General features: G+C 43.3%; 1 protein-coding gene across 1 annotated transcript; it reads right to left on the reverse strand.

Annotated features, from left to right (window-relative positions):
- Window positions 1-505: 505 nt before the first annotated feature.
- On the reverse strand, window positions 506-14,082 carry sparc (secreted protein, acidic, cysteine-rich (osteonectin)). Its single transcript, XM_079744503.1, has 10 exons — window positions 13,999-14,082; window positions 7,136-7,201; window positions 6,795-6,872; window positions 5,357-5,444; window positions 4,505-4,629; window positions 3,983-4,103; window positions 2,940-3,073; window positions 2,312-2,460; window positions 1,345-1,493; window positions 506-953 (listed from the first exon to the last, which is right to left on the reverse strand). The coding sequence occupies exons 2-10, from the start codon at window positions 7,190-7,192 to the stop codon at window positions 925-927; spliced, it is 930 nt and encodes a 309-aa protein (XP_079600629.1). The 5' UTR covers window positions 7,193-7,201; window positions 13,999-14,082; the 3' UTR covers window positions 506-924.
- Window positions 14,083-15,058: the final 976 nt, after the last annotated feature.

A 15,058-nucleotide genomic window follows, 5' to 3' on the forward strand; every position in this document is an offset into this window, starting at 1 on the left:
AGTGCGTCTCTCGGTGGGGCCCTGCCCGGACTCGTCCATGGGAGCGGAGGTGGACAGGAAGGTATGAGGAGATGGCGGGGTTTTTTTGGAGTACTTTATTCATAGAAATAGTTCTGTCATGCCTCAACGACGCACGGCAGATATCAGCAGAAACACTTCAAGAGCAAGTAAATCTCTCAGCCTGCGAGATCGTCTACTAATTATGACATGTTGAAACAATATCAATGCCGTCATATCTGGAGTGTCGTAAAGTCCAAGCGGGCCTTTGGGCAAAGCATCAACTCTATGCAAAATGAACCCCGGAATTTCTTTACCACCTTCAATGATGTCACAGAATACATCCTTTTTTTGTAATGTTCCAAACATTAAAAAATAATAAAAAAGGTTGGTTCTTGACTTAATGAGGGGAAACAGTAGTCAAGTCAAAAAAGAGATGCACAAAGAAACAAAGACACGCACAAACAAAAAAAACAGCACCACCAGAATAGGACCAAACTAGACCGAGGTCAGGAAGCAAGCAGAGGGAATTATTTATTTAAAACTTTATTTTTTAATTTTACAACTTGGTCTCTTTGCAGGATGTTTTGTTTCTATTTCAGATAATTGCCCTAAAGAATGTCCAATAAAACAAAACATTAGACATGATACAGAGCTGACAAACAGAACAGAACACATTTACGTCTGATGTTATTAATCTTAAAGTCACTTGAATTGTCTTTGTGGAGAGTTTGTTTTTAACCGATGAATGGAAGCTGCTTGTAAACACCTTGGGTGTGTACAGATTGTGCACTTCTTTAGTTATTCTAAAAAATGTTTTAGTGGTATAGGTAGGGGAGGTTGTTATAGAAAACAAAAATAACCTGCAGTTAGCACCATTACTGGGTTTTTTAATTTACTAGGGAACCAGGAATCGCCGAGACTGTCTTACAGAACCATGTCCTTATCGACGTCCTCTGTGGAAGGAACAAAGAGACCAGGGTTGGGAGAGCAGATCACATACACACACATTGACAGACTGACCGAAAAATAATGGACTGTGTGAGGAAGTGGAAGTGTGTGTGTGTGTATTTGAGATGGTGTTTTTCTGTTGAGATTGTGTGTGCGCGTGTTGTACATGTCCCCATATTGCTATATTACTGAGAACATTGGCATAAACTATGGATGCATGCATTGCCAATGCTACACTCTGTATATATGCGTATTTACTCAGTAGTATAGAATTATGGATCCTGTCCAAGTTAGGCCCCAAATGATAGTCTACAAGTCAAGAGGACAACCATTGGATTACTTAGGTGAGTTCAGTAAAGATCTTTAGCTGATTTGTGTGTGTGTGTGTGTATTTACCTTCCTTGATGCCGAAGCAGGCGGCCCACTCCTCCAGGGCGATGTACTTGTCACTGTCAGCGTCACACTCGTCGAAGAAGCGCGTGGTGCAGTGCTCCATGGGGATCAGGGGAGCGCGCAGGGGGGCCAGCTCTGTGTGGGTCAGGAACCTACACAAACACACGCACAGACATAAACATACACACATACGCATGTACACACATTGAATACTAAGATATTTGCTAATGCTACATTAGTGCAAATAATGGGGCAAATGTATAAAATATAATAACAAATTATTATTTATCAAATTAATAGTTATTTGATAATATGATATTAATGTTTTGATTTATGAAGGGCTGACTGAGACAGCTGTGGTTCCCAGGGCTACTAGTGAAATGGACAGTGATGATGTCATTTCCTGTCATCGGTTGCCAGGGACAACACCCAAACCGGTGTCTGTCAAATAGCCAGCGCTTCAACGCAAACCCACTGCCTTGACCAGTCCGGTTTCATCAAGGTGAAATGGATATTTACCACTGAGATACTGCCACATCACCATTACACAGAGAATAATATTGTACTTCTTTAATAATTCTCTGTTGTTCACACTCATAAAACCTGCAATTTTGTGGTGACAGTTATTTGGAGGGAGGAAGGGGATATATTTATCTTAATCTTTTTTATATCCTTATTAACCTTCAAGATATACTTTCCAGAGTACATGGGATGGGAAATAAACATATAAGTTGCTCACATATCGCCTCATGTTGTTTGTACGGTTGTCATAATGTGTGTGTCTGTGTGTATGTGTGTGTCTGTGTGTGTGTGTGTCTGTCTGTCTGTCTGTCTGTCTCTGTGTGTGTGTGTGTGCATGCGTGCGTGCGTGCGTGCATGCGTGCGTGCGTGCGTGCGTGCGTGTGTGAAGGTTAATGCTTGTCTATGTCTGTTAATAAGAATGTGTGTTCATAACTTGGTGTGAACCTACCCATCGGCGGGGTGCTGGTCCAGCTCTCCGAACTGCCAGTGCACGGGGAAGATGTACATGTTGTAGTTCTTCTCAAAGTCATGGGCCAGGAGGTCCAGGGAGTGCTCTCCGGCCTGCAGACGCTTGACATTCTCGTAGATCTTCTGCACCTGAACCATTGAACACACCCGGGTTACAGCTCCGCCACACATCGGTCAACACAGAGGAATTATTCAGAGGATCCAGGGCCTTTAGAGGCTTAGAGTGCCCAGACTACTAGAGTATTTAGAGTACTAGAGCATTCAGTGAACTAATGTCTTCAGAGTACTAGTATTAAAAGAAGTATTTAAAGTACTGGAGTACTCAGATGAGTACAGTATTCAGAGGACAACAGTATTAAGAGGATCATAGTATTCAGAGGACTAGAGTACTAAAGTATTCAGAGGACAAGAGTATTCAAAGTTGTAGAGTATTCAGAAGGTTCTTGCTGTAGACAGATCATTTAGAGTATTCAAATTATAAAATGTCCAGACTACTAGTATTAGTAATTCTCTAACACTTATTCTCTAATACTGAGTAATTAGTATTATTTCAAGTAGTACTCATTTAGTACTAATAGTACAGAGAGTATGAAGGTACTCAGACGTACTCTGACTTTCTGCTTCTCGGTGAGCAGGTTGTTGTCCTCGTCGCGCTCAAACAGAGTGACCAGAACGTTCTTCAGCCAGTCCCTCATTCGAAGGGGGAACTCACTCAGCTCAGCGTCCACACAGGTCTCCAGGACTACACACAGAGAACACAAGTTATAAGTTATACACATAGAACATACAGTTACATACATAGAACCTGATACAGATACAGAACATACAGAAACACACATAGGACGTACAGTTGAACACATAGAACACACAGTAATAGGTTATACAGGTACATTCGAAGAACATGAGACAGTTAGGTTAGAACATACAGTTAAGGAACATGGGATTGTGAATCCTTGTTTTTGAATTGTGTTTTTAGATGGATTTAGATTGAATCCAAAAACCTTTCAGCCAACCATGTCCCTGTCTCCATAACAAGAGGAAAATAGGGAGAAATTAAATTGAAAACATGATACAAAATATCCCACTATCAAATAAAAATTCAGCTGTTCTTTTGTTAAAAATCAAAAATTTCTCCATCTTATCCCTTTGGTCCCATCTCCCCACCCCCCACTCTCTACCAGGGAGTTGGGTTTGAGCTCCAGCAAGAGACCTGAGGAGGACTGCATGTCTGGGCAGATTCTCCCAGGGCCGTGTTGAAGCCTGTCAGGGAAGCGCTAGGTGCTGGGCCCCCTACAGCTCCGCCCATTTCCCATGACTCCCCCAGGTCGTACATAGACTACACTTCAAAGATAACGATTTTCTGTTCAATTCTATTCCATTCAATTCCATGAGAGAAGCATGACAACTAGACGTGAAGAAATGCAAAATGTTGGTGAGAAGAGAACACTCATTCCGTCTCGTTTCTATTAGTGTTTGTACTTCCAACAACAGCACAGAAGCTGATTAGGTCAGGAAGTGATGTAACAACTCAGGATATGATGTGAGAGCCTGGCCAGAATGAGAACCCAGACCATTACAGGTCAGTGCCGAGCTGGAGCTAAAATATGTCTGGATTTAGGACCTTCTGAACCAGGCTTTTTGCCTCACTCACATTTGCAGGCTCCAAGGTAGTCAAGGTGAAGCTTGTGTCCCTTCTTGGTTCCCTCCAGGGCGCACTTGGTGGCAAAGAAGTGGCAGGATGAGTCGTAGGTCTTGTTGTCGGTTCCGCAAACCTGGACACAGTGAAGAGGAGGGCAGATTAATACCTTTTATTGTCATATTTTTATGTTTGTATTCTCAACTAAAGCCCCAACATTGTCAGAATCAAGTGAGATCTGCCCCGAGGTTTTGAAAATACGTTTCTGGTTATCATCAATCTTCAATTGTTTACTACAGTTATCTAGTATACTAAACTAGATAAGTGGCCTAAAGATGTAAAAATACAGGGGAATATAGTTTCTGGCACACAGATAGTGTTGATTTTCCCATTATTCAACCAAAAAATTAGTTATGCTTGCCTGTAATTGTTTCTGTAAAAATAAGGAGACATAAAAAGTGCGAAGACGATGTAAAGTCGGGCCACACAGCATTTAATTTGGACTATTTGACCGTTTAAGCCGGGAATCAAACTCACGTGCTCGAACTCTCCCGCGGCAGCGGGGCAGCTGGAGGGGTCCTGGCAGACGCACATTGGGCTGTTGTTTTCCTCGTCAATCTCGCACACCTTACCCTTCTTGCAGTGGTGGTTCAAGCAGGGGTCTGCAGGTAACCAACGGAACAACGTTCTATTAGTACAGCCCTTCTGCCCTTACATTTAGCTCAGGTTGACAGTACACACCAAGAATAATGTATTCCTAAAAAATGTGTTTTAAAATTGATATGTAGCTTCTTTGCAGTTGACACTCTCCTTCTTGTAGGTTTCCGACCTATAGAATGTTCCCACAACTCACTACTTTGATCTTTATGTAAATCAGTTTTTTATTTTCATGTTTATATCATGTATACTTCTCCTCCCACTTGGGTTGCACTGCCTTTCCGCTGTGTTCTGTATTAAATCAACACATCAGCGATTTTGTTTATGCCAGGAATGACTGGCAGCCATAAGTGTTGGCACCGCAGAGGAAGCCAGCGGCCGCAGACATGTGGCCTGCTACTCAAACACATGACTGTAGCCTGAGAGGATGAGATGATTACAGCCCTCTCCTGGGAGAGTCAGGCAGTCATCATGGCGATCCTCCTGCAGAGCTGAGCCGAGGTGTCTCAGATCAACCAGCATGGAACGAGGCATACCATCATGTAATGTATGTTTAAGTTTACTACTGTTGGCTGAAGGATAAATATCAGGCTAACACAGCTGTAAACTAACCAAGCTCAAAGCTAAAATCCATGGCTGCTGTCAGTGGAATTGGCTGAAATGAATGCAAACATGTAGGATTGTGTGTTTGAGTTTGTGCATTTGTGTGTATGTGTGGTCACGTGTAATTACTCTCAGCTGGGAAGTCCTCCTCGATCTGGATGTCCTCGTCAAACTCTCCGGTCTCAATCTGCACAGGGTTGATGCCCACCGTGGTCTCCTGGGGGGCAACACACAGGAAGTAGTCAGAGAGGAGCGATGACGTCAGGATGACATCACAATGACAGCATAAGGTAGGTAATGCGTCGTGACACTGACAGGAAAATAATTCCCTTCTGTCACAGAAGATGGTAGAAAACATTTTCCAAGGAGATTATTCAATCCGAGTCACAAGAGCGTTTCTGGGAGAAGCAGGAAATAAATGTCCCTCCTTTGAGACAAAACACAGTTGACTCCTACTACAAACGGATTATAAAGAATGTGTTTGGCGAACATATTGAAGGTGGCCCTCTCTGCACAGGATGCAAAATGCTGTATGAACACTAAAGGATTTGATCTGATGTTTCAGTGCTGTTCGTCTACCAAAGTCCACTTAACCCTGACCACTGAAATAGCCCTGGTTTCCTGAAGGAAAAATTAAACCACTAAGAGTCCTCTCTGAAGGATAACAAGTTTAGGAGGGAGAGAGAGAGAGAGAGAGAGAGAGAGAGAGACAGAGAGAGAGAGAGAGAGAGAGAGAGAGAGAGAGAGAGATGTGCTCTCACATCTGGTTCTCATGAGGCTGCCCAGCCCTCAGGCCCGCTGGCTATATTTAATATTTAATGTTTGTGGGACCTCGGTGGCAGGAAGCTATTAAAACAGTTTCCTTCTGGACATTAAGATCCATTTACAATGCATTCACTAACTATATATTATGTTACTGTTTGCAGTCTTTAGTGACTCTAGAACTCTTTTTATAAACACGATCATCGTGAAAACAATGGCAAGATATTTATGACAGATTCTGTGTCGTACTTTACCAACGCAAATTTCTATTCAAAATCTGCATCAAGAACAATTCGAAAATCTGTGAATTTGAACTGAAACAATGTCGTTCTTAACTGAAGCCTTGAAATCACATCATTCTTGTATTCAGCTGCTGTTTTTCTGGACCTCAAAATAGTCCCTTGCGTAAATAAACAAATTTGGGATGCAATTCAAAAGATTATCCCACTCATGTGAGCGTGTTTAGATTGAGATGGAAAGTTCTGAAATAGTTTTTGCTTTTGGAGAAATCAACACAGGAGATGATGATTTTCAATATTCTTAAATCCATAGTTAGTTTTGTCTTAACCTAACCCTGATACTGGGATTGCATTTATTTAATTTAAGGAGAGAGTAAACTATTGGACATAATGGATTAATCACAATGGTGACCATACCATAGTAGAACAAAGACCGGCTGACCACAAACACATTATTCGAACTGCGTGGTGTCTAAAATAATATGCTATCAAAAGTCACAGAAGACAGTTTTGAAGAACTTTGATCATGGAAGAGTAATTTCCTCTTGTAACCGCTAGCAACAGACCTCCTCGGGAACAGCCTCTTCAACGACCAGCTCCTCTTCTACCATGGGCTCCTCCTCCATGATGGGCTCCTCCTCTGTCTGGAGGAGTCAACACATACGCACACACACACACACACACACACACGCACACACACACACACAAACACGTTAAATATTTACATATTGACACGTGAACAAACACCCACTTGTGAATACACAGAAATGTTCTTCATTGAAAATCTCTGATGCATTCACACACATGCACACACACACACACACACACACACACACACACACACACACACACACACACACACACACACACACACACACACACACACACACACACAGAGTAAACTCACGGGAGCAGCCATGGCGTGGCCAGCCAGGCACAGGGCGACGACGATCCAAACCCTCATCCTCAGAATCTAACAGAAAAACACAGAGAGTAGCCAATCAGAAACCTACTTCAGTATCCAATCAGAACCCACCTTCAGCAGCCAATCAACCACCACAGTCAGTTACGAACTAGAAACCAGACACTATTTTATAAACCCAGAACATTCCTCAAGACACACAAATATAGAGACACACAAAAGCATAAATAAACATATACTGCACACAAATAAACAGACCCATAGCCAAAATATTTTAAGGGAAACTATTTCTTAAGTGTCTTTCATTTCGAAAATGATTATGATTATGATTTAAGTGATTATTAAGGAACACTAAAGTGCCTCATTAAAACCTTGCATGACCAAGTTCTAGATTCCTCTACGGAGGGGGATCCACCAACACAGCCCTCTAGAATATGTCAACTCATTCATCTCATAGTGGAGGATGGAAGCCATCCAGCTCTGTCTACAAACCCCTCAGTGTTCGCTGCCGTTTACTGGGAGCTCAGATTGTCTGAAGTCCTTACTGTTGTGTCCTAACGCCTCTCTCTCTCACCAGGCACCCAGTTCAACTCTCCATCCAGGCTAACTCTCTGTATGTGCTGCCTCTGTTTCAATTCCCCAACCCCAACCCAATAAGTTCTGCTAAATTAGCTTTACTAAATAACTGTTGATGATTAGAAACTAGCACCCTTGTTAACAGTTTATTTTTGAAAGGTCAGAAATATCCCCACCCTCAGAAAGAGTGCAGTGTTTCTATTACCAAAATATGTATTTATATTGAAGTGACATTATCTATGGCTCTCCACACCTAGATCCCATTAAACCTTTCAAGGGCAACACAATGGGGGGCCTGAAGTTCATCACATTACTTACTGTGAAGCTTTGACTGAACAAATAACTTCAACTAACTCCAATCGACTTGTGATGGAATGGATGGGACTTTCTGCACTGTTTCGTGCTATTTCTTGGTTCGGGGACCACAAGCTCTGGACAACCACTGTCGGGAGACATGATACCCTACCTACCCTCCTCTCCTCCTCCCTGAATCTACTAGATGAAACAGAAGAGCTCTTTGTTGAAACACATTCTTCTCCGGGCTCTCTCTCTCTCTCTCTCTCTCTCTCTCTCTCTCTCTCTCTCTCGCTCTCTCTGTCTAAACTCTAATTATGTCCTCCCCGTCTAGAGCTGATGCTATGTTCTATCCAGACCTGGTTTTGTTTGGTTTTATGTATCCTTCCTCCCTGTAAAGTCATGTCTCTAGTTTCCCTGTAATACAGTTACATAATGGTTTTGTTCTTTGAGCATTACTAAGTTGTACAATTCTAAATAGTTAAGTAAGTAGTAGTAAATACTAACATTTACACTCAATACACCTCAATAAGACATAGCTGTGTCAATCAACATAGTTTGTAAGCTAAAAGCCGCCTGGGGGGATCCTAAAAGGGGATAATCTTATTAAGAGACTGGTGGAAATTCCTGACCCCAAGGCAAGGACTTTGGAGGATTTAAACTGGCAGCAAACATCAACCACTGAACATTGAAGTTGTTAACAAGTTGCGGGATGGTTATGAGAATACCAGAACATTATTTTAACAGGTGCTGAATTTGTCCTCACTGTTAGTGAGCGATTTCAGAATTAACTTAATTAAGATTTGGGAAAATTGTCTTGACATTTAATGGTGTTGCAAGGATGTATGTCAATGAATGTGCATGTGTTTGTGAGTGGTTGTGTGGAATGGGATAACAAGATGGGGCAGGTGGCGTTAAATGTGCTGAACTTTACACAGGGCACCTGCATGGATTCTGGGAGTTGTTGACAGTGTTTAGTTGTTTTTGAAGCCTCAAGCAAAAGACATGTTTCTGTCCTCCATCATAGATATTTGCGAATGGCTACACCCTTGGACACATTTTATACTTTTAATTTAGTTTAAACCCTTGCTGCAGGACTCATGTTTTGCATCTTTGCTTCAGTTCAATGCTTTTCTAACAGTAAATTTGGATTTAAAATTTTCGTTCATCTCTGTAACAGAGTTACAGTTGAGCATTCTTTAGCCTTCACATTTTACTACATGTACCGGCAGGAATAGCCAAGGTCAAAGTAGTTAGAGAGTCGGGGAAGAACTTCACTCTTGCTGTCTCTAGTCTGAAGAACAGCTTGTCATAAAAATGATGAAGATCTTTGAAGCCTGAGTAAGGATGTAGGCATCTGTTAAAAGGCAGAGAATAAGAAACCTTCTATCCTCCATCAACACCTGCCTCAGTGTCTTTGAGCAAGGCTGACGGTGGAGCGTAGTTCAACGTTGAACTGCTTTCATGCCCCATGACGTAGCAGGAGGAGCCTAAAGAAGACTGTGTGTCTCTGATACTTCTCAATGAGTTAATGTCAAACGGTAAATAGATTTAAGCTCAGCAAATTAGAGAAACCAGGCAGAGTGAGCAACATTTTGCAAGTCTCCCAGCTAAAATATCCCGACCCTCCATTCAGGCCTCCCTCCAAAGCCACTGTCACAAAAAACGTGAAACTTAACTTATTAGCTTCATTAAAAGTTCTGCCTAGCCTTGGGGAAGACTCTGGTTATGCATGATGAGTGCATGCAGGTAGCTGGATAGGTAGGTAGACAGACAGATAGGACATCCATAATTTCATTCTGATCTAATAAAATGATTGGAAGGGCTCATTAGAGGCTTGTGAAAGCCAAGGATGCCGGATTTGTTTTTTCTCAGAGCATTTGATTTCTCGATTGCTGTAGGGATGTAAAGAGAATTTAAACAAATATGTAAACAAATGCTTTGAAATGTAACTGCCTTCCGTTGGCTAATTAATGTGTTGATGGTTTCATAGTTTCCCAGCTCTTTAGAAAAGGAGCGTATAAATTATGTGATGGGAAATTTTGGACCGACCGTTGTAGAGTAAGCAAGCAACCAGTTGTATTATTATAAAATTGAGAAAAAGTGCCAAGATGGAGGCTCGGAATGTGCGTGACATAATGTGAAACCCTACTATTTGCATGGTTTAATCCTTTCATTACTAATCCAGATATGAGGCCAGATTGTGGCGAAAAGCGACTTCATGTATAATGGTGACCTGTGCTATTCAGAGGTCCAGGTCTGGTCCAGCCAAAGTCTGGCCCTGGAAAACTACTGCCAGCCTGGCAGGACTCTAAACAAACCACTTCTGGAGCAAACAGAGGCTTTTCCTCTGAAGAATAAAGTAGACAAAGAAAGAAAACAGGCACTAAATGTAGGGAAACTCATCGAAACAACACCAACATGATGTGTCATGTTGTTGGCTGGGGATCTCTGCCTAACTGGGGATTCGGAGATGGAAAGGTCAAATATGATTACAGAGAGAATTATCTCTTTTTTTTCCTGTCTGGAAGCCCGATGTTTTGGACGGGTACACAGTCTCTGTCTCGGGACTTCCTGTCTGAAGTTTCCAATGGAAAGGTGAATAAGTCCAGGGTGATGTGACGTAAGAACAGAACAAACTGTTTTATCTGGACGGCGCTGCAAGTCAAACAGGGAAACTCATAAAGAGGGACCTTTTTAGACCTTCCAAAACATTTAATTTGGAAGATGTGTTTGGTAAGCAAGCTAATGCTGGGTGCACACAGCACCTGAACAGTCAACAACACCTCTCTCTCTCTCTCTCTCTCTCTCTCTCTCTCTCTCTCTCTCTCTCTCTCTCTCTCTCTCTCTCTCTGTCTCTCTCTCTCTCTCTCTCTCCCTCTCTCTCTCTCTCTCTCTCTCTCTCCAGCCACCAGCCTCCGCCCTCTTTCCTAAATGCTTGGCGGGGTGACCTAACAGGTGGGTTTGAGAGCAGTTTGGCAGACACATCCGTCTGCGTGTCTTCCTATTCAACATGTAAACACGCCAAGAACACGCCGTCAACGCATACAGACGCGGATGCCTGACCAATCCTGAAATTTCAGGGAACAGACAGAGACTCTTCAGTGCTTCGTCCTTTCCACCTCTCTCTCTCTCTCTCTCTCTCTCTCTCTCTCTCCTTCTCTCCCCTCTCTCTTCCTTTCTCTCCCTCTCTTTCCTTGTTGTGTAAGAGTGTTCCTTCTCAAGGTTTTCTCCTTTCCCACTGGGCTTTGGTTTGAGTTGAGACTCTTCTTTTGGACAACTTGGGGTTACCCTTTCGTATTCTATATACCGGTAAACAGATATCAGCATATGAATGCCGATACAGGACAAGATCCGATTTTCAGGGAGCTGAACTCACAGCTGAGACAGTAATGGGTTTTTCAGCCTAAGGTGCGACCTCCATACCCCCACCAGCCCCAGTCCTTAGGCTCTCTGCCAGGGCTGGAAACCAGATCCTGAGGCCGCGGAACAGTTCCCTGTGGAACGCTGATTGGAGGGTGAGGGGTGGTTGTGGTGGTGAAGGCAAGTCCTTCAGGATGATGGACAAAGGCCAGCGTTGAGGGAGAGAGATTGCAAGTCACCCCATTCTTACGGATGGACTCAAACACCCAAGGGTTGGGGGGGGTGGAGGATCGAAGTGTCGCGTGACATGACAGCGGACCCTCCTGGTCAGACCTCAGGTTGTCGAAAAAGGTGTTACCCTCGATATGACCAGAATTTTCTTCTTGCTTTTCTCAACTTCTGGCCATACAACTTATACCTCCTCTCGAGATGAGGAGGTATAAGGACAAACTCACGTCCACTTCAAGATGTTACTGAAAATATTGACTTTGTTTCATAAAAGCAACGACAGCTCTGTCAGCATGGCAGAAATTGGTGAAAATAAACGCAGTTATGTAATTTCCTACAATCTTTGGTCCTACTTTCCTTGTGCGTGTTATCTGTACACATTGTACGGTGATGTATAGTGTATGGGGCTCCAACCTTTGTGTTCTGGCAGAGAAGTAGGCTGCTTTGGGAGATTCAACAACCGTCCCCATCCTCTCTCTCTCTCTCTCTCTCTCTCTCTCTCTCTCTCTCTCTCTCTCTCTCTCTCTCTCTCTCTCTCTCTCTCTCTCTCTCTCTCTCTATCTCTCTCTCTCTCTCTTGCTCTCTCTCTCTCTCTCTTCGGTGTGTAAGAAGACTAGACAGGAGAATTTTTTTTCCTTCGTATGTGGATTAAACCTCTCAATTTTTACCCAGCATCCTTCACTGCATTCACTCTGCTCCTCTCATTGTGCTAAGCTTAACCTTAACATGACCCACATTACCCACTGAGAAGCCTGGAAGCAAGTGTGAGTTGAGCTAGAGAAGTTCAGGCATATAATTTGATTTAAGAGTGAAGATTCACTGCAAACTAAAACTTTCTCCATTCTCTCTCTTTCTCTCTCTCTCTCTCTCTCTCTCTCTTTCGCTCCCTCTCTCGCTCTCTCTCTCTCTCTCCTTCTTTCTGATGGTCTCTCTCTCTCTTTGCTCTCTCTCTTTCTATCTCTAAATCTCTGTTTCTCTCTGTCCAAGTCAGCAACACCTCTCTCTCCCTCTCTCTCTCTCTCTCTCTCTCTCTCTCTCTCTCTCTCTCTCTCTCCTTCTAACTCGCTCTCTGTTTGTCTCCTCCCGTCTGTCTCTCTCTCTGTTTGTGTATGTCTATCTCTCCCTCTAATAAACTTGCCAATGTATGTTTAGTTTGACAGGAGAGAGTGAGACAGCTCACAGCTGGACACAAAGCCTTCAAACAGCTGGGAACTGATTGTCACGACAACCCACATACCTTCACACGGGATATAAGACAGAGAGAGAGAGAGGGAGAGATAGGGCAAGAGAAAAAGTCGGAGGGAGAAGGAGGAGAGAGAGCGAAAGGCTAAGTGGAGAGCAGAAGGAAAGAATGAGAGATGGAGAAAAGTGAAAAAATGGGAGGTTGAGAGAGAGAGAGGGTGGGGGAGGGCAGGAAGGTGGGCAGAGATTTAGAAGGAGGTAACTTTTAAGAAAAAAAATAAAAGAGAGAGAAGGGACGTTTTTGTCACTAAGAAACAGTTCCACTACCTTCTCAGGCTCTGTGGAATTTCCTCCCATCCCCCTTTTCTCCCTCTCTCTCTCCCTCCGTCCCTCTCTCTCTCCCTCCCACCCTCCCTCTCTCTCTCCCTCCCTCCCTCCCTCTCTCTCTCCCACCCTCTCCTTCTCTCCCCTCCCCTTGCCTATGTGGCACACAATACTTCCTCATTGTTTGGGGCTTTCTGCAGAATGAACCTCCAAACCAAGGTCTGTTCACTGACCGATGACTGCCTCTAGACAGGCTCTATCAGAACACCAGAGTTTTCTCTTGAACAGTCCAAAGCTAACTTGGTGTGTGGGTGTGTGTGCATGTATACATTGTTTACAGTTAAATCTGTATCGGTATATACAATTTTTAACTCACCTGTCATCGCACAGAAATAAGCTAAAAGACAGGTCAAGAACAGACCTTCAGGGCATTCACATAAACCAAAGAATCCTATTCTAGTTCAACAGGTGTTGTGATGGTAAAATCAAACATAAATGGTTGAATAACATCAAAATAGTTTCTTTTCTAACACCAGTTTCTTTATCTGAACACCCACAAATCTTTCATCTAACATGGTAAAGTACAACTACAAACAAACTACAAAACATTCTAATTTAAACATTACAAATGTGCTTTTGCCCAGTATATAGGAATTCATATTTTGAAGTAGCAAAACGTTTGTGAGATTTTTGGCTTTCTCCCATAAATATGAACTTCAGCCCCCTGTTCTCCAATCCAAACCCTGACAGACTGGGCAATCACTCTTATGATTTGCAAGGATTTCTGTAATCCTACACTCTACTAACCAACAGAGCGCACACAAACATAAAGCAGGGGCCCACCCTGAGGTGGGCGCTCTCCGAGGAAGGGTCTCTCTTACCTTCAGCTTCACACCAGCAATCAAGAGAGAAGTGAGACGTGGTCAGGCCAGGGGAGTTCTAACTGAGATACAAGTTAACACAGGAGACATCCTCAGTGGGACGGCCCACCCAGGCCCACCTCCCCTCCGCCCCCTCCTTCCCTTCTCTCGGCTGGGAGGAGGGCCATCGGCGTTAACCCTATGCTCCCACCGTGACTGGAGACCCCATGGTTCTCATCCGGGGTTATAATCCTGCACAGGATCGATGGGATTTATGTTAAAAATCCCTTAATGTACGCTTAACGTTAAACAACTCTTGATACCTCATATTTCTATTTCCAATTGTCTTATCTGAACTTTATACTGACTTTGATCATTTATTCTACCCTTCTACACTTTTCTAGCTGTCATCAACTGAACTTTAATTGCGTACATTGCTCTTGAACCCTAGAAATTACTGCAAATGGTTCAATTCCAGTCTCTGTGAGTCGACACACCTCCACAAGATACACACAAATACTTCATCTTCAACTGCAGTGAGAATAACAATGTTGTTGAGTTCTCTTCAAAGGAAGTTCTAAAGCATGGCATAGCATACAAATAGGGTTAGGCTATTATATTATACTATAATAAATAATGTTGTTTGTGTAAGCATATGTTGAATTATTAAACAGTAAATAGTAGTACAAATTATGTTTTAATTGTGTGGGTGTTCCTCAATGTGTTAACATCTATTCCCCAGAGAACCCTTCTGCACCAGAGAAACTGAGCGCAGTGAGGAGGAGGATGGGGAGAAGGAAGAAGGGAGAAGCAGGAATAGGAGTGCCTGGCATCTGGAACAGACACCTCATCTAGACCGTGATTAACACACCTGCTGCACCGCCCGGCCAGAGCAATCTAACCCGGATCCCCGACTCCCACAGCCATGCTGTCCAGCTCTGGGTCCCTCTGGGCTCGACTGCTCCAGTCTGTTCCCACAGTTGTGGTGAGCAGAGACGACAAACAGCTGGGGGAGAGGAGAGAGGGAGGAGGGAGACATTAGAGGGAGAGAGAGAGAAGCTGTGATGCTACGTGGCGTTTT

Source organism: Pollachius pollachius (assembly GCF_949987615.1).
Source record: "Pollachius pollachius genome assembly, chromosome: 10".
In the NCBI taxonomy this organism is placed as follows: domain Eukaryota; kingdom Metazoa; phylum Chordata; class Actinopteri; order Gadiformes; family Gadidae; genus Pollachius; species Pollachius pollachius.

Bases quoted from the DNA above. Each gene is read 5' to 3' on its own strand.
- sparc (XM_079744503.1), bottom strand. From the start codon at position 7,192: ATGAGGGTTTGGATCGTCGTCGCCCTGTGCCTGGCTGGCCACGCCATG. The intron at 5,445-6,794 runs GTCTGTTGCTAG...GTTGCCCCCCAG, and splicing joins AAGAGGCTGTTCCCGAGGAG to GAGACCACGGTGGGCATCAA. The intron at 3,074-3,982 runs GTGAGTGAGGCA...CTCTGTGTGTAG, and splicing joins CTACCTTGGAGCCTGCAAAT to TCCTGGAGACCTGTGTGGAC.